The following is a 20,000-nucleotide window of genomic DNA, read 5'->3' as shown; positions in this document are numbered from 1 at the left end:
CCCCCTTTCCCTTTACAACTGACGAGGTATCTCCCCTTTTCCCTTTACAACTGACTAGGTATCCCCCTTTCCCTTTACAACTGACTAGGTATCCCCCTTTCCCTTTACAACTGACTAGGTATCCCCCCTTTCCCTTTACAACTGACTAGGTATCCCCCTTTCCCTTTACAACTGACTAGGTATCCCCCCTTTCCCTTTACAACTGACTAGGTATCTCCCCTTTCCCTTTACAACTGACTAGGTATCTCCCTTTACAACTGACTAGGTATCTCCCCTTTCCCTTTACAACTGACTAGGTATCTCCCTTTTCCCTTTACAACTGACTAGGTATCTCCCTTTCCCTTTACAACTGACTAGGTATCTCCCTTTACAACTGACTAGGTATCTGCCCTTCCCTTTACAACTGACTAGGTATCTGCCCTTCCCTTTACAACTGACTAGGTATCTCCCTTTACAACTGACTAGGTATCTCCCTTTCCCTTTACAACTGACTAGGTATCTCCCCTTTTCCCTTTACAACTGACTAGGTATCTCCCCTTTCCCTTTACAACTGACTAGGTATCTCCCCTTTTCCCTTTACAACTGACTAGGTATCTCCCCTTTCCCTTTACAACTGACTAGGTATCTCCCCTTTTCCCTTTACAACTGACTAGGTATCTCCCCTTTCCCTTTACAACTGACTAGGTATCTCCCTTTACAACTGACTAGGTATCTCCCTTTCCCTTTACAACTGACTAGGTATCTCCCTTTACAACTGACTATGTATCTCCCTTTACAACTGACTAGGTATCTCCCCTTTTCCCTTTACAACTGACTAGGTATCTCCCTTTTCCCTTTACAACTGACTAGGTATCTCCCTTTACAACTGACTAGGTATCTCCCTTTACAACTGACTAGGTATTTCCCTTTACAACTGACGAGGTATCTCCCCTTTTCCCTTTACAACTGACTAGGTATCCCCCTTTCCCTTTACAACTGACTAGGTATCCCCCTTTCCCTTTACAACTGACTAGGTATCCCCCCTTTCCCTTTACAACTGACTAGGTATCCCCCTTTCCCTTTACAACTGACTAGGTATCCCCCCTTTCCCTTTACAACTGACTAGGTATCTCCCCTTTCCCTTTACAACTGACTAGGTATCTCCCTTTACAACTGACTAGGTATCTCCCCTTTCCCTTTACAACTGACTAGGTATCTCCCTTTTCCCTTTACAACTGACTAGGTATCTCCCTTTCCCTTTACAACTGACTAGGTATCTCCCTTTACAACTGACTAGGTATCTGCCCTTCCCTTTACAACTGACTAGGTATCTGCCCTTCCCTTTACAACTGACTAGGTATCTCCCTTTACAACTGACTAGGTATCTCCCTTTCCCTTTACAACTGACTAGGTATCTCCCCTTTTCCCTTTACAACTGACTAGGTATCTCCCCTTTCCCTTTACAACTGACTAGGTATCTCCCCTTTTCCCTTTACAACTGACTAGGTATCTCCCCTTTCCCTTTACAACTGACTAGGTATCTCCCCTTTTCCCTTTACAACTGACTAGGTATCTCCCCTTTCCCTTTACAACTGACTAGGTATCTCCCTTTACAACTGACTAGGTATCTCCCTTTCCCTTTACAACTGACTAGGTATCTCCCTTTACAACTGACTATGTATCTCCCTTTACAACTGACTAGGTATCTCCCCTTTTCCCTTTACAACTGACTAGGTATCTCCCTTTTCCCTTTACAACTGACTAGGTATCTCCCTTTACAACTGACTAGGTATCTCCCTTTACAACTGACTAGGTATTTCCCTTTACAACTGACTAGGTATCTCCCTTTACAACTGACTAGGTATCTCCCTTTACAACTGACTAGGTATTTCCCTTTACAACTGACTAGGTATCTCCCTTTACAACTGACTAGGTATTTCCCTTTACAACTGACTAGGTATTTCCCTTTACAACTGACTAGGTATTTCCCTTTACAACTGACTAGGTATTTCCCTTTACAACTGACTAGGTATCTCCCTTTACAACTGACTAGGTATCTCCCTTTACAACTGACTAGGTATTTCCCTTTACAACTGACTAGGTATCTCCCTTTACAACTGACTAGGTATCCCCCCTTTCCCTTTACAACTGACTAGGTATCTCCCTTTCCCTTTACAACTGACTAGGTATTTCCCTTTACAACTGACTAGGTATTTCCCTTTACAACTGACTAGGTATCTCCCTTTACAACTGACTAGGTATCTCCCTTTACAACTGACTAGGTATTTCCCTTTCCCTTTACAACTGACTAGGTATCTCCCCTTTCCCTTTACAACTGACTAGGTATCTCCCCTTTCCCTTTACAACTGACTAGGTATCTCCCCTTTCCCTTTACAACTGACTAGGTATCTCCCTTTCCCTTTACAACTGACTAGGTATCTGCCCTTCCCTTTACAACTGACTAGGTATCTCCCTTTACAACTGACTAGGTATCTCCCCTTTCCCTTTACAACTGACTAGGTATCCCCCTTTCCCTTTACAACTGACTAGGTATCTCCCTTTCCCTTTACAACTGACTAGGTATCTCCCTTTACAACTGACTAGGTATCTCCCCTTCCCTTTACAACTGACTAGGTATCTCCCCTTCCCTTTACAACTGACTAGGTATCTCCCTTTCCCTTTACAACTGACTAGGTATCCCCCCTTTCCCTTTACAACTGACTAGGTATCTCCCTTTCCCTTTACAACTGACTAGGTATCTCCCTTTCCCTTTACAACTGACTAGGTATCTCCCCTTTCCCTTTACAACTGACTAGGTATCTCCCTTTACAACTGACTAGGTATCTCCCTTTCCCTTTACAACTGACTAGGTATCTCCCTTTACAACTGACTAGGTATCTCCCTTTCCCTTTACAATTGACTAGGTATCTCCCTTTCCCTTTACAACTGACTAGGTATCTCCCTTTACAACTGACTAGGTATCCCCCCTTTCCCTTTACAACTGACTAGGTATCTCCCTTTACAACTGACTAGCTATCTCCCCTTCCCTTTACAACTGACTAGGTATCTCCCTTTCCCTTTACAACTGACTAGGTATCCCCTTTCCCTTTACAACTGACTAGGTATCTCCCTTTACAACTGACTAGGTATCTCCCTTTACAACTGACTAGGTATCTGCCCTTCCCTTTACAACTGACTAGGTATCTCCCTTTCCCTTTACAACTGACTAGGTATTTCCCTTTACAACTGACTAGGTATCTCCCCTTTACAACTGACTAGGTATCTCCCTTTACAACTGACTAGGTATCTCCCTTTCCCTTTACAACTGACTAGGTATCTCCCTTTACAACTGACTAGGTATCTCCCTTTACAACTGACTAGGTATCTCCCCTTTCCCTTTACAACTGACTAGGTATCTCCCCTTTCCCTTTACAACTGACTAGGTATTTCCCTTTACAACTGACTAGGTATCTCCCCTTTCCCTTTACAACTGACTAGGTATCTGCCCTTCCCTTTACAACTGACTAGGTATCTCCCTTTACAACTGACTAGGTATTTCCCTTTACAACTGACTAGGTATCTCCCCTTTCCCTTTACAACTGACTAGGTATCTGCCCTTCCCTTTACAACTGACTAGGTATTTCCCTTTACAACTGACTAGGTATCTCCCTTTCCCTTTACAACTGACTAGGTATCTCCCTTTACAACTGACTAGGTATCTGCCCTTCCCTTTACAACTGACTAGGTATCTCCCCTTTCCCTTTACAACTGACTAGGTATCTCCCTTTACAACTGACTAGGTATCCCCCTTTCCCTTTACAACTGACTAGGTATCCCCCTTCCCTTTACAACTGACTAGGTATCCCCCTTTCACTTTACAACTGACTAGGTATCTCCCTTTACAACTGACTAGGTATCCCCCTTTCCCTTTACAACTGACTAGGTATCCCCCTTTACAACTGACTAGGTATCCCCCTTTCCCTTTACAACTGACTAGGTATCCCCCTTTCCCTTTACAACTGACTAGGTATCTCCCTTTACAACTGACTAGGTATCTCCCCTTTTCCCTTTACAACTGACTAGGTATCTCCCCTTTACAACTGACTAGGTATCTCCCTTTACAACTGACTAGGTATCTCCCTTTCCCTTTACAACTGACTAGGTATCTCCCTTTACAACTGACTAGGTATCTCCCTTTACAACTGACTAGGTATCTCCCCTTTCCCTTTACAACTGACTAGGTATCTCCCCTTTTCCCTTTACAACTGACTAGGTATTTCCCTTTACAACTGACTAGGTATCTCCCCTTTCCCTTTACAACTGACTAGGTATCTCCCCTTTTCCCTTTACAACTGACTAGGTATCTCCCCTTCCCTTTTTAACAATAACATAATGAAAAGGTTATTTAAACACTATTAAGGCTCCTTACTGCCTTTCCATTTGAGGGGAGATTTTATACGATACACAATAGTGATTCATCATATTCCATTTTTTATTATAACTTTTGCATAACATGTAATCATTCCTTTGTCGTAAAAGTTCACCATTAATCTCTTTCATAACTAATCAATTATAGTTTGTAACAGTGCTCAATGCAAACGCTCAACATTAGCTTGAAATGGCTAGCGTGCATCACCCGTTGAATTTGAGTTGTCAATTGAAAGTGATTTAATGCAGCTCTCTCTCATTTATAAAGTATGAGGTTTTATATGAATATAATACTTTGGGATTGTTTTTTACTTTGTTCTGTTTTATTCAGTTGCAGTAAGTCTGGCGCAATGTTGAAATTACAGTTTTTTTTGTGGTTTCTTTCACTCAGTGATTTGTACTGTAATGAATCGTTTTTTAAAAAATGTTTCTTATTTTCAGTGCCACCCCAGTGGCTGTCTGATCGATCTGTGTCTACAAATGGGAGTCATCATGGTACTGAAACAGATCTGGAACAACTTCATGGAGCTGGGTTATCCGTAAGGACCGTGGAATTACTCTCTCTGTCTCTCTCTCTCTCTCACACACTCGGTCTGTCTGTCTCTCTCTCTCTCTCTCTCTCTGTCTCTCTCTGTCTCTCTCTGTCTCTCTCTGTCTCTCTCTGTCTCTCTCTGTCTCTCTCTCTCTCTCTCTGTCTCTCTCTCTCTCTCTCTCTGTCTGTCTCTCTCTGTCTCTCTCTCTGTCTCTGTCTCTCTCTCTCTCTCTCTCTCTCTCTCTCTCTCTCTCTCTCTCTCTCTCTCTCTCACACACTCGGTCTGTCTGTATCTCCCTCCCTCCCCCTCTCCCTCTGTCGCTCGCTCGCTCCCTCCGTTTCTCTCGCACTCTCCCCGTCTGCAAATATCAGTTGAGCAGTGAATTTCAAACAGATTCAACCACAAAGACCTGGGAGATGTTCCACTGCCTCGCAAAGGAGGGAACCTATTGGGAGATGGGTAAAAATAAAAAGTAGACATTGAATATCCCTTTGAGCATGGTGAAGTTATTAATGACACTTTGGATCAAAACACCCAGTCACTACAAAGATACAGGCGTCCTTCCTAACTCAGTTGCCGGAGAGGAAGGAAACCGCTCAGGGATTTCACCAGGAAGCCAATGGTGACTTTAAAACAGTTACAGAGTTTAATGGCTGTGATGGGAGGAAACTGAGGATGGATCAACAACATTGTAGTTACTCGACAATACTAACCTAATTGACAAGTGAAAAGAAGGAATCCTGTACAGAAGAAAAACATTACAAAACATGCATCCTGTTTGCAACAAGGTACTAAAGTAATACTGCAAAACATGTGGCAAAGAAATTCACTTTTTGTCATCAATAGAAAGTGTTATGTTTGGGGCAAATACAATACAACACATTACTGAGTACCACTCTTCATATGTTGAAGCATAGAGGTGGCTGAATCATGTTATGGGTATGCTTGTAATTGTTAAGAACTGGGGAGCTTTACAGGATAAAAAAGAAACCGAATGGAACTAAGTACAGGCAAAATTGTTAGGGACGGAGTGTTTTGTTTGTTTTTATTTTTTTTAAGAAACGTAATGGAGCCTGACCAAAATCCTAGAGGAAAACCTGGATCAGTCTGCTTTCCACCAGACTCTGGGAGATGAATCCACCTTTCAGCAGGACAATAACCTAAAACACAAGGCCAAATCTACACTGGAGTTGCTTACCAAGAAACCAGTTACTGTTCCTGAGTGGCCAAGTTACTTGTCTTAAATCTACTTGTAAATCAATGGCAAGACCTGAAAATGGTTGTCTATTAATGATCAACAACCAATTTGAAAGAGCGTGAAGAAATTTGAAAAGAATAATGAGCAAATGTTGCACAATCCAGATGTGGAAAGCTCTTACAGACAGACCCAGAAACACCCACAGCTGTAATCACTGCCAAAGGTGCTTCTTCATGGTATTGACTTAGGGAATACTTATTTAATTGAGATATTTCTGTATTTAATTTTCAATAAATTTGCTAACATTTCTAAACACATGTTTTCACTTTGTCGATATGGGGTATTGTATGTAGATGGTTGAGAAAAAATTATCAATTTAATCCATTTTGATTTCAGGCTGTAACACAGCAAATTGTGGAATGAGTGAAGGGGTATGAATATGACATAATATATATAATAATACTATATAATATATATAATAATAATAATACTATATAATATATGTAATAATAATACTATATATAATAATACTATATGATATATATACTAATAATACTATATAATATATATATACTAATACCATATAATATATATATAATAATAATACTATATATTATATATAATACGAATAATATATAATATATAATACTATATCATATATATATACTATATAATAATAATATATAATATATTATAATAATACTATATATTATATATAATACTAATACTATAGAAAATATATAATAATACTATATAATACATATACTAATACTATATAATATATATAATAATAATATATAATATATATAATAATAATACTACATAGTATTTATAATGCTAATAATGTATACTATATATACTAATAATACCACATAATATATATATAATACTATGTAATAATAATACTATTTATTATAAATAATACTATATAATATATATATACATAATAATACTATATAATATATGCAATACTATATGAAGGCACTGTATAACCTTAAACAGGACAATTACCACCCTGTTTAGTTACATCTCTGACACTCTCTCTGAAAAGCTCACTTGGCCAGACTCATGAACGTGGAACAAGGGACAGCTCGGTTTGTTGTTTCTGGGGAAAAAAATTAAACTCTTTGAAAAAGTGTTCTATTGAAAATGTTTTGAGTTTGGATCCCGCGACGTGGTTGCTATCACTTGCAGAGCCCTCTGCTATCTGTCCAGGGATCCCGCGACGTGGTTGCTATCACTTGCAGAGCCCTCTGCTATCTGTCCAGCGATCCCGCGATGTGGTTGCTATCACTTGCAGAGCCCTCTGCTATCTGTCCAGGGATCCCGCGATGTGGTTGCTATCACTTGCAGAGCCCTCTGCTATCTGTCCAGGGATCCCGCGACGTGGTTGCTATCACTTGCAGAGCCCTCTGCTATCTGTCCAGGGATCCCGCGACGTGGTTGCTATCACTTGCAGAGCCCTCTGCTATCTGTCCAGGGATCCCGCGACGTGGTTGCTATCACTTGCAGAGCCCTCTGCTATCTGTCCAGGGATCCCGCGACGTGGTTGCTATCACTTGCAGAGCCCTCTGCTATCTGTCCAGGGATCCCGCGACGTGGTTGCTATCACTTGCAGAGCCCTCTGCTATCTGTCCAGGGATCCCGCGACGTGGTTGCTATCACTTGCAGAGCCCTCTGCTATCTGTCCAGGGATCCCGCGACGCGGTTGCTATCACTTGCAGAGCCCTCTGCTATCTGTCCAGGGATCCCGCGACGTGGTTGCTATCACTTGCAGAGCCCTCTGCTATCTGTCCAGGGATCCCGCGACGTGGTTGCTATCACTTGCAGAGCCCTCTGCTATCTGTCCAGGGATCCCGCGACACGGTTGCTATCACTTGCAGAGCCCTCTGCTATCTGTCCAGGGATCCCGCGACGTGGTTGCTATCACTTGCAGAGCCCTCTGCTATCTGTCCAGGGATCCCGCGATGTGGTTGCTATCACTTGCAGAGCCCTCTGCTATCTGTCCAGCGATCCCGCGATGTGGTTGCTATCACTTGCAGAGCCCTCTGCTATCTGTCCAGGGATCCCGCGATGTGGTTGCTATCACTTGCAGAGCCCTCTGCTATCTGTCCAGGGATCCCGCGACGTGGTTGCTATCACTTGCAGAGCCCTCTGCTATCTGTCCAGGGATCCCGCGACGTGGTTGCTATCACTTGCAGAGCCCTCTGCTATCTGTCCAGGGATCCCGCGACGTGGTTGCTATCACTTGCAGAGCCCTCTGCTATCTGTCCAGGGATCCCGCGACGTGGTTGCTATCACTTGCAGAGCCCTCTGCTATCTGTCCAGGGATCCCGCGACGTGGTTGCTATCACTTGCAGAGCCCTCTGCTATCTGTCCAGGGATCCCGCGACGTGGTTGCTATCACTTGCAGAGCCCTCTGCTATCTGTCCAGGGATCCCGCGACGTGGTTGCTATCACTTGCAGAGCCCTCTGCTATCTGTCCAGGGATCCCGCGACGTGGTTGCTATCACTTGCAGAGCCCTCTGCTATCTGTCCAGGGATCCCGCGACGTGGTTGCTATCACTTGCAGAGCCCTCTGCTATCTGTCCAGGGATCCCGCGACGTGGTTGCTATCACTTGCAGAGCCCTCTGCTATCTGTCCAGGGATCCCGCGACACGGTTGCTATCACTTGCAGAGCCCTCTGCTATCTGTCCAGGGATCCCGCGACGTGGTTGCTATCACTTGCAGAGCCCTCTGCTATCTGTCCAGGGATCCCGCGACGTGGTTGCTATCACTTGCAGAGCCCTCTGCTATCTGTCCAGGGATCCCGCGACGTGGTTGCTATCACTTGCAGAGCCCTCTGCTATCTGTCCAGGGATCCCGCGACGTGGTTGCTATCACTTGCAGAGCCCTCTGCTATCTGTCCAGGGATCCCGCGACGTGGTTGCTATCACTTGCAGAGCCCTCTGCTATCTGTCCAGGGATCCCGCGACACGGTTGCTATCACTTGCAGAGCCCTCTGCTATCTGTCCAGGGATCCCGCGACGTGGTTGCTATCACTTGCAGAGCCCTCTGCTATCTGTCCAGGGATCCCGCCGACCAAAGGTCTGACCAAGTGTCTGATGAGCTGCTTGGCGTAGCAGCTAGCCTAGCTGTCATTGTTATCAGGTTTCCTTGGGGGCTTGAACGCAGTCTGCGACGTGACTGGGACCGCGGATTTCCCCGGGTTTGTGACTGTCTAGATCCCTGCTGGTTGTTGCTGTTTACATCTTCCCTGTGAACTGCCCTGTCTGGAACTGTGAGGAGTAACAGCCGTAACCTACGTTGCTAGCTACCATGACAAAGACCAAAGCCGGCGGGAGTACCGTTGAGGACAGTGGTGTCTCTCTATCACAGGGGAAGGATCTTTTAAACGAACAAAAAGAGACCTACAAACAGTTGTTACAACAACAAGAAAATAGCTTCAAATGTCCAAATACTGGTGGAGTCTACTCAGCAGATCTGTGTCCTGCTAACACCCTTTCCCCGTCAGAAGGGAATGAGGCAACCTCCAAGAGTTACATACTGTACTGACTTACAGCAGATCTGGATTGACAATGGTGGTAATGGTGGGAGCGTTAAATGCTACGTGAACCTGTATGACATCACAAATACGCTGTGAACCTGTGTGACATCACAAATACGCTGTGAACCTGTGTGACATCACAAATACGCTGTGAACCTGTGTGACATCACAAATACGCTGTGAACCTGTGTGACATCACAAATACGCTGTGAACCTGTGTGACATCACAAATACGCTGTGAACCTGTATGACATCTACTAATAAAATTATAGAGAGGTCCAGACCTGAAGAACTAATTTGACTTGAAGAACAGTTTGCAGTTCTCCCAGGGTCAGCTCGACGAGTTGAAACAGGAGAACAGCAAGATGACAGCGTTCTGTAAGTCAAATGACTGAGACATCAGAGGGACAATCAAGGTGGAACAACATTGTTTTGGACAAACATTTCAGAATCGCCACATGAGACCTGGACAGAGTCTGAGGACAAAGCGAGGGAAATGATCTCGGAGAAACTGAACATGGACCACAAGAATATTGAAGTGGATTGCGACCACAGGATTGGAAAAAGTGACTAGCCCAGGCCGATAGTGGTCAAGTTCCTGAAGTTCAAGGACAAGGTAGCTGTTCTGGAATAAGCCAACAAGTTGAGAAGAACGTACAGCTTCCGCAACGAGGACTATCCTGAAGCTGTGCGCCAGAAGAGAAAATAACTGATCCCAGCCATGAAAGCTACCAGAGGGTGTGGGGACATTGCTTACATCTGCTATGACAGGCTCATTGTCCACCCACCCTCCCTCCCAGAAGCCTAGAAGGGATGAGAGAGACAAGCCTATGGGTTCGTAGCTTCAACCCCGCAGCGCACACACAGACTTACACACATCAACTGATTAAACTGCTGAATGTTTTTCATTTTTTTCCTTTGTTCTTTTCCATATTATGTCTATATATGAGAAGCAGGAAGGGGCTGAAAATAGCCCATATTGATATACACTATTTACAAAAGTATGTGGACACCACTTCAAATTAGTGGATTCGGCTATTTCAGCCACACCCGTTGCTGACAGGTGTATAAATCGAGCACACAGCCATGCATTCTCCATAGACAAACATTGACAGTAGAATGGCCTTACTGAAGAGCTCAGTGACTTTCCGCCACTTTCAGTGGCTTTTAATACAAAATATCAGAAGCCGAGCTGGTCCGCGGAACAACTCCCTTCCCTGAGCTCTGGCTCTGTATTTATACACATACAACATATGAGTCCATCCCACATCTGTTATTTCTTGGTCTCCTGGTTTTACCAGAATGGCAAATGCACTCTAAGTGTGTCCTCTTCCTCTTGTGGTCTACAGTATTATGTTTGTCCCTATATGTACCGTTTGCTCAAGGACTGTTCGTCGGGAACTTCATGAAATTAGTTGCCATGGCCAAGCAGCCGCACGCAAGCCTAAGATCCCCATGTGCAATGCCATGCGTTGGCTGGAGTGGTGTAAAGCTCCCCGCTATTAGATTGTGGGGCAGTGGAAATCACGCTTCACCATCTGGCAGTCCGACAGATTAATCTGGGTTAGGCGGATGCCAGGAGAACGCTACCTGCCCCAATTCATAGAGTCAAATATAAAGCTTGGTGGAGGAGGAATAATGGTCTGGGGCTGTTTTTCATGGTTCGGGCCCCATAGTTCCAGTGAAGGGAAATCTTAACGCTACAGCATACAATGACGTTCTAGATGATTCTGTGCTTCCAACTTTATGGCAACAGTTTGGGGAAGGCCCTTTCCTGTTTCAGCATGACAATGCCCCAGTCACAAACCGAGGACAATACAAAAATGGTTTGTCGAGATTAGTGTGGAAGAACTTGACTGGCCTGCACAGAGCCCTGTCCTCAACCCCATCGAACACCTTTAGGATGAATTGGAACGCCGACTGTGAGCCAGACCTAATCGCCCAACATCAGTGCCCGACCTCACTAATGCTCTTGTGGCTGAATGGCAGCAAGTCCCCGCAGAAATGTTCCAACATCTAGTGGAAAGCCTTCCCAGAAGAGTGGAGGCTGTTATAGCAGCAATGTTCCAACATCTAGTGGAACGCCTTCCCAGAAGAGTGGAGGTTGTTATAGCAGCAATGTTCCAACATCTAGTGGAAAGCCTTCCCAGAAGAGTGGAGGCTGTTATAGCAGCAATGTTCCAACATCTAGTGGAAAGCCTTCCCAGAAGAGTGGAGGTTGTTATAGCAGCAATGTTCCAACATCTAGTGGAAAGCCTTCCCAGAAGAGTGGAGGTTGTTATAGCAGCAATGTTCCAACATCTAGTGGAAAGCCTTCCCAGAAGAGTGGAGGCTGTTATAGCAGCAATGTTCCAACATCTAGTGGAAAGCCTTCCCAGAAGAGTGGAGGTTGTTATAGCAGCAATGTCCCAACATCTAGTGGAAAGCCTTCCCAGAAGAGTGGAGGCTGTTATAGCAGCAATGTTCCAACATCTAAATGAATTAATTAGTGTTTCTGCTGTCCTGGTCTAGTGTTTCTGCTCTCCTGGTCTGGTGTTTCTGCTGTCCTGGTCTAGTGTTTCTGCTGTCCTGGTCTAGTGTTTCTGCTGTCCTGGCCTCGTGTTTCTGCTGTCCTGGCCTCGTGTTTCTGCTGTCCTGGTCTAGTGTTTCTGCTGTCCTGGTCTAGTGTTTCTGCTGTCCTGGTCTAGTGTTTCTAGTGTTTCTGCTGTCCTGGTCTAGTGTTTCTAGTTTCTGCTGTCCTGGCCTCGTGTTTCTAGTGTTTCTGCTGTCCTGGTCTAGTGTTTCTGCTGTCCTGGTCTAGTGTTTCTAGTGTTTCTGTTGTCCTGGCCTCGTGTTTCTAGTGTTTCTGCTGTCCTGGCCTCGTGTTTCTGCTGTCCTGGTCTAGTGTTTCTAGTGTTTCTTCTGTCCCGGTCTAGTGTTTCTAGTGTTTCTGCTGTCCTGGTCTAGTGTTTCTAGTGTTTCTGCTGTCCTGGTCTAGTGTTTCTAGTGTTTCTTCTGTCCCGGTCTAGTGTTTCTAGTGTTTCTGCTGTCCTGGTCTAGTGTTTCTAGTGTTTCTGCTGTCCTGGCCTCGTGTTTCTGCTGTCCTGGTCTAGTGTTTCTAGTGTTTCTGCTGTCCTGGTCTAGTGTTTCTAGTGTTTCTGCTGTCCTGGCCTCGTGTTTCTACTGTCCTGGTCTAGTGTTTCTAGTGTTTCTGCTGTCCTGGCCTCGTGTTTCTGCTGTCCTGGTCTAGTGTTTCTAGTGTTTCTGCTGTCCTGGTCTAGTGTTTCTAGTGTTTCTGCTGTCCTGGCCTCGTGTTTCTGCTGTCCTGGTCTAGTGTTTCAAGTCTTTCTGCTGTCCTGGTCTAGTGTTTCTTCTGTCCCGGTCTAGTGTTTCTAGTGTTTCTGCTGTCCTGGTCTAGTGTTTCTAGTGTTTCTGCTGTCCTGGTCTCGTGTTTCTAGTGTTTCTGCTGTCCTGGCCTCGTGTTTCTAGTGTTTCTGCTGTCCTGGCCTCGTGTTTCTACTGTCCTGGTCTCGTGTTTCTAGTGTTTCTGCTGTCCTGGTCTAGTGTTTCTGCTGTCCTGGTCTCGTGTTTCTAGTGTTTCTGCTGTCCTGGCCTCGTGTTTCTACTGTCCTGGTCTAGTGTTTCTAGTGTTTCTGCTGTCCTGGTCTAGTGTTTCTAGTGTTTCTGCTGTCCTGGTCTAGTGTTTCTAGTGTTTCTACTGTCCTGGTCTAGTGTTTCTAGTGTTTCTGCTGTCCTGGTCTAGTGTTTCTAGTGTTTCTGCTGTCCTGGCCTCGTGTTTCTACTGTCCTGGTCTAGTGTTTCTAGTGTTTCTTCTGTCCCGGTCTAGTGTTTCTAGTGTTTCTGCTGTCCTGGTCTAGTGTTTCTAGTGTTTCTGCTGTCCTGGTCTAGTGTTTCTAGTGTTTCTGCTGTCCTGGCCTAGTGTTTCTGCTGTCCTGGCCTAGTGTTTCTGCTGTCCTGGCCTAGTGTTTCTGCTGTCCTGGCCTAGTGTTTCTTCTGTCCCGGTCTAGTGTTTCTAGTGTTTCTGCTGTCCTGGCCTCGTGTTTCTACTGTCCTGGTCTAGTGTTTCTAGTGTTTCTGCTGTCCTGGTCTAGTGTTTCTAGTGTTTCTGCTGTCCTGGTCTAGTGTTTCAAGTCTTTCTGCTGTCCTGGTCTAGTGTTTCTGCTGTCCTGGTCTAGTGTTTCTGCTGTCCTGGTCTAGTGTTTCTGCTGTCCTGGTCTAGTGTTTCTGCTTTCCTGGTCTAGTGTTTCTGCTGTCCTGGTCTAGTGTTTCTGCTCTCCTGGTCTAGTGTTTCTGCTGTCCTGGTCTAGTGTTTCTGCTGTCCTGGTCTAGTGTTTCTGCTGTCCTGATCTAGTGTTTCTGCTGTCCTGGTCTAGTGTTTCTGCTGTCCTGGTCTAGTGTTTCTGCTGTCCTGGTCTAGTCTTTCTGCTGTCCTGGTCTAATGTGTGTGTTAAGCTGCATCTACACAGGAAGCACAATTCTGATATTTTTCCCAATTATTGGCCAAAACTCTCATCTGAATTGTCAAAATACCAATTAGTGGAAAATATCAGAATTGTACTGCCTGTGTAAACGTAGCGAAACAGCATAAAACTACAAACTGTCGTCATGTTGGGTCTGGTTTTGTGTGTTTCTGTACAGCACACATCGTATGGAGAGAGGCTCAAGATCTCGTCTAATTACCACATGAAAAGTATTTTGTTCAGCTGAAGAAAGAAAAAAACCCACATCGAATCCTTCTCAGTGCATGTTCAGCTTAGTGTTCCTACAGGACTTCGTCAGGGACAATTGGGTTTGAGTTTACAGATAGCTAAAGTTTTACTGTATTGTGCCGTGTTTACAGTCCACTGCAGGATTGGTGGTCTCACAGGATGATCGTCCTCTCTTTCTCTCTCTCTCTCTCTCTAGTCTGCTTCAGAACTGGTGGTCTCGCAGGAAAATGAAGCAGACAGAGAGTAAGGAGAGGACAGGAGGGGGACAGAATGTGGAGAACAAAGTACAGCTTCCTCAGTGGGACAAAGACTGGAACCTGCAGCCCATGAACGCCCACGGACTGGTGGATGAGTACCTGGAGATGGGTAAGACATATTAGCCATGTTACCATGGACTGGTGGATGAGTACCTGGAGATGGGTAAGACATATTAGCCATGTTACCATGGACTGGTGGATGAGTACCTGGAGATGGGTAAGACATATTAGCCATGTTACCATGGACTGGTGGATGAGTACCTGGAGATGGGTCAGACATATTAGCCATGTTACCATGGACTGGTGGATGAGTACCTGGAGATGGGTAAGACATATTAGCCATGTTACCATGGACTGGTGGATGAGTACCTGGAGATGGGTAAGACATATTAGCCATGTTACCATGGACTGGTGGATGAGTACCTGGAGATGGGTAAGACATATTAGCCATGTTACCATGGACTGGTGGATGAGTACCTGGAGATGGGTCAGACATATTAGCCATGTTACCATGGACTGGTGGATGAGTACCTGGAGATGGGTAAGACATATTAGCCATGTTACCATGGACTGGTGGATGAGTACCTGGAGATGGGTCAGACATATTAGCCATGTTACCATGGACTGGTGGATGAGTACCTGGAGATGGGTCAGATATTTCAGCTATTTACGTTACCTTGTCAAATACCTTTGATCTCAATGAACTTCCCTGTTTAAATAACAATAATGTACAGTGAAAGAGTACAAAGCCCAGAGGACAACGCTTATTCCAATGTGGTCCTTGATGGTTCTGTGATGTTTTTATGTTGTTGTTTTTTTTTAAATCAATAAAAATGTGGTTGGTTAAATCTGTTACGTTGCCTTGCGCCTGTATTCAGTTCGCCTTTGACTGAGGTCACTGTGTTCCACAGAGGACTTCTACTGAGGCCCACCACAACAGGATGTTCAAAACCTGACCACAACCACTTCCTTCTTCCTCCTCTTGCTCCTTCTCTTCCCCCCCCCCCCCCCCCCCCTCCTTCCCTCCTCAGTTCTCCAGTTTGGTTTCATCACCATCTTCGTAGCTGCGTTCCCGTTGGCTCCTCTCCTGGCTCTGCTCAACAACGTCATCGAGATCCGTCTGGATGCCTACAAGTTTGTCACACAGTGGAGGAGGCCCATGCCTGCCAGAGCCACAGACATAGGTCAGTAGTACTGAAAACTCTGTTGAACCGGTAGGTAGCGGGCCTGCAATCGGAAGGTTGCTGGTTCAAATCCCAAGTCGGGGATGACGAAAGAAACGCACCCCTATTTAGGCGAGGTGCTGGCAAGCGGAGTGGAACACTTAAAAATATATTTGTATAGAAATAAAGGAGAGCAGCACACTCTAGGAGCTCAGATGCAAAAAAACGTTTAGACAGACAAGCTGCCTTCATCCGGGTATAAAGACAAACGCTGCAGGATGACTCATGTGTAAGTGCCATTGCGTTGCGCTCAGCCGTTACATTTGTAGTTTCCATCCAGTAGAGGCGCAAATACACGTTGTGCAGGGATATCTTGGGGTGGTAAATCAGAGTTTACCAGCTGATCTCTGAGGTTTCTGCCCTGAGTGAGAATACGACCAAGGTCGTAAGGTCTGAAAACACATTACCGAGACTATCATCGGATTTTAGAATGTGCCAATGTTTGTGAACGATTCCCAAGAATGCGTCTTTTTTGCGAGACTGACCTTGAAAAAGGGTCATGTTTTGTGTTTAATTTTCTCAACGGCGGTATTATTAATCTGGTCATTTTTGTACCCCCTCTCCTTGAATTTTCTTTGGGTCTCAGCCCATATTTCTGTCGAAATCTCATTTGGTTTTTGCAAATTCTTTTGATTCGACAGAATTGGCTGTAGGGCAAACTGTTTTTCAAGGGAAGATGCTTACGATCAGTAGGTTTCCTGTAAAGATCAGTGTTTAGAACATTATCTTCACACAAGATCAGAAGATTAAGGAAACTGATTTGACGTGTGTCAGATTACATAGTAAATCTCAGATGCTCAGAACAGGAGTTAAGAAAAGCATGGAACGCCTGGAGCTGTTTGGCATCACTCCTCCATAGAACAAAAATATCATCAATATATCGTTTCCAAATAATGATGTGAGGCAAGAAAACATTTTGGAGAGGATTGAAAATGGCCTGTTTCTCCATGTAACCCACATACACATTAGCATAGTTAGGAGCATAGTCAAATCCCAAGTCGAAAATGCCATTTCCTACCATTTTGCTCTTGAGCCCTTTTTCTGATTTTCTCTGCGGACCAGCTGTAGTGTTGTTCCCTGTTGTTCCCTGTTGTTCCCTGTTGTCCCTGTCTGACAGGCTGTTGTTCCCTGTTGTTCCCTGTTGTTCCCTGTTGTTCCCTGTTGTTCCCTGTTGTCCCTGTCTGACAGGCTGTTGTTCCCTGTTGTTCCCTGTTGTTCCCTGTTGTTCCCTGTTGTTCCTGTTGTTCCCTGTTGTTCCCTGTTGTCCCTGTCTGACAGGCTGTTGTCCCTGTCTGACAGGCTGTTGTCCCTGTTGTTCCCTGTTGTTCCCTGTTGTTCCCTGTTGTCCCTGTCTGACAGGCTGTTGTCCCTGTTGTTCCCTGTTGTTCCCTGTTGTTCCTGTTGTTCCTGTTGTTCCCTGTTGTTCCCTGTTGTCCCTGTTGTTCCCTGTTGTTCCCTGTTGTTCCCTGTTGTTCCCTGTTGTCCCTGTTGTCCCTGTTGTTCCTGTTGTTCCCTGTTGTTCCCTGTTGTCCCTGTTGTTCCCTGTTGTCCCTGTTGTTCCCTGTTGTTCCCTGTTGTTCCCTGTTGTCCCTGTCTGACAGGCTGTTGTCCCTGTTGTTCCCTGTTGTTCCCTGTTGTTCCTGTTGTTCCCTGTTGTTCCCTGTTGTCCCTGTCTGACAGGCTGTTGTCCCTGTTGTTCCCTGTTGTCCCTGTTGTTCCCTGTTGTTCCTGTTGTTCCCTGTTGTTCCCTGTTGTCCCTGTCTGACAGGCTGTTGTCCCTGTTGTTCCCTGTTGTTCCCTGTTGTTCCCTGTTGTTCCCTGTTGTTCCCTGTTGTTCCCTGTTGTTCCCTGTTGTCCCTGTCTGACAGGCTGTTGTTCCCTGTTGTTCCCTGTTGTTCCCTGTTGTTCCTGTCTGACAGGCTGTTGTTCCCTGTTGTCCCTGTCCTACAGGCTGTTGTCCCTGTTGTTCCCTGTCCTACAGGCTGTTGTCCCTGTTGTTCCCTGTCTGACAGGCTGTTGATCCCTGTTGTCCCTGTCCTACAGGCTGTTGTTCCCTGTCCTACAGGCTGTTGTCCCTGTTGTTCCCTGTCCTACAGGCTGTTGTCCCTGTTGTTCCCTGTCTGACAGGCTGTTGATCCCTGTTGTCCCTGTCCTACAGGCTGTTGTCCCTGTTGTTCCCTGTCCTACAGGCTGTGTCCCTGTTGTTCCCTGTCTGACAGGCTGTTGATCCCTGTTGTCCCTGTCCTACAGGCTGTTGTTCCCTGTCTGACAGGCTGTTGTCCCTGTTGTCCCTACTCTAACAGGTATCTGGCACGGTATCCTGGAGGGGATCGGCGTGCTGTCTGTCATCACCAACGCCTTCGTCATCGCCATCACCTCCGACTACATCCCCCGCTTCGTCTACGCGTTCAAATACGGACCCTGTGTGGACAAGAGATACCGTCAGGATGAGTAGGTCCATCCTCTACTCCCGCTTTGGTCATCTATGTCCTCTACTCCCACTTTGGTCATCTATGTCCTCTACTCCCACTTTGGTCATCTATGTCCTCTACTCCCACTTTGGTCATCTATGTCCTCTACTCCCGCTTTGGTCATCTATGTCCTCTACTCCCACTTTGGTCATCTATGTCCTCTACTCCCGCTTTGGTCATCTATGTCCTCTACTCCCACTTTGGTCATCTATGTCCTCTACTCCCACTTTGGTCATCTATGTCCTCTACTCCCACTTTGGTCATCTATGTCCTCTACTCCCGCGTTGGTCATCTATGTCCTCTACTCCCACTTTGGTCATCTATGTCCTCTACTCCCACTTTGGTCATCTATGTCCTCTACTCCCACTTTGGTCATCTATGTCCTCTACTCCCGCTTTGGTCATCTATGTCCTCTACTCCCGCGTTGGTCATCTATGTCCTCTACTCCCACTTTGGTCATCTATGTCCTCTACTCCCGCGTTGGTCATCTATGTCCTCTACTCCCACTTTGGTCATCTATGTCCTCTACTCCCACTTTGGTCATCTATGTCCTCTACTCCCACTTTGGTCATCTATGTCCTCTACTCCCACTTTGGTCATCTATGTCCTCTACTCCCACTTTGGTCATCTATGTCCTCTACTCCCACTTTGGTCATCTATGTCCTCTACTCCCACTTTGGTCATCTATGTCCTCTACTCCCACTTTGGTCATCTATGTCCTCTACTCCCACTTTGGTCATCTATGTCCTCTACTCCCGCGTTGGTCATCTATGTCCTCTACTCCCACTTTGGTCATCTATGTCCTCTACTCCCACTTTGGTCATCTATGTCCTCTACTCCCACTTTGGTCATCTATGTCCTCTACTCCCACTTTGGTCATCTATGTCCTCTACTCCCACTTTGGTCATCTATGTCCTCTACTCCCACTTTGGTCATCTATGTCCTCTACTCCCACTTTGGTCATCTATGTCCTCTACTCCCACTTTGGTCATCTATGTCCTCTACTCCCACTTTGGTCATCTATGTCCTCTACTCCCACTTTGGTCATCTATGTCCTCTACTCCCACTTTGGTCATCTATGTCTACTGTCTTGTTCTCGTCTCTTCGTACGAAGCAGAACATTCTAGTCTACGGGGTGACTTGTGTTTCAACAGGCCTTTTAGTTTACCTATAACATGTAAATGTGCCAATCTACAGGGCAATGTGTGTCTCAATATTACTTTACTGTAAGCTTATTGGACAGGACAATGATCACTGTTACTTTACTGTAGGCTTATTGGACAGGATAATGATCACTGTTACTTTACTGTAGGCTTATTGGACAGGACAATGATCACTGTTACTTTACTGTAGGCTTATTGGACAGGACAATGATCACTGTTACTTTACTGTAGGCTTATTGGACAGGACAATGATCACTGTTACTTTACTGTAGGCTTATTGGACAGGACAATGATCACTGTTACTTTACTGTAGGCTTATTGGACAGGACAATGATCACTGTTACTTTACTGTAGGCTTATTGGACAGGACAATGATCACTGTTACTTTACTGTGGGCTTATTGGACAGGACAATGATCACTGTTACTTTACTGTAGGCTTATTGGACAGGACAATGATCACTGTTACTTTACTGTAGGCTTATTGGACAGG

At 45.4% G+C, this 20,000-nt stretch overlaps 1 protein-coding gene across 1 annotated transcript in view; it reads left to right on the top strand.

Annotated features, from left to right (window-relative positions):
- ano3 (anoctamin 3) overlaps positions 1–20,000 on the top strand; it is a gene marked incomplete at its 5' end in the record, with an annotated part of 97,851 nt that overhangs the window by 75,404 nt on the left and 2,447 nt on the right. The window contains 4 exons of the mRNA XM_090215631.1: positions 4,849–4,946; positions 14,592–14,761; positions 15,684–15,836; positions 18,179–18,326. Of these exons, the coding sequence (XP_090071757.1) occupies positions 4,849–4,946; positions 14,592–14,761; positions 15,684–15,836; positions 18,179–18,326 (569 nt within the window). The remainder of the gene's footprint in view (positions 1–4,848; positions 4,947–14,591; positions 14,762–15,683; positions 15,837–18,178; positions 18,327–20,000) is intronic.

This window comes from Oncorhynchus mykiss, chromosome 2 (assembly GCF_057628025.1).
Source record: "Oncorhynchus mykiss isolate SJ-2025 chromosome 2, ASM5762802v1, whole genome shotgun sequence".
NCBI lineage: Eukaryota > Metazoa > Chordata > Actinopteri > Salmoniformes > Salmonidae > Oncorhynchus > Oncorhynchus mykiss.
Note: the sequence above shows the minus strand (reverse complement) of the source record. Positions and strands in the feature narration are given on the sequence as shown.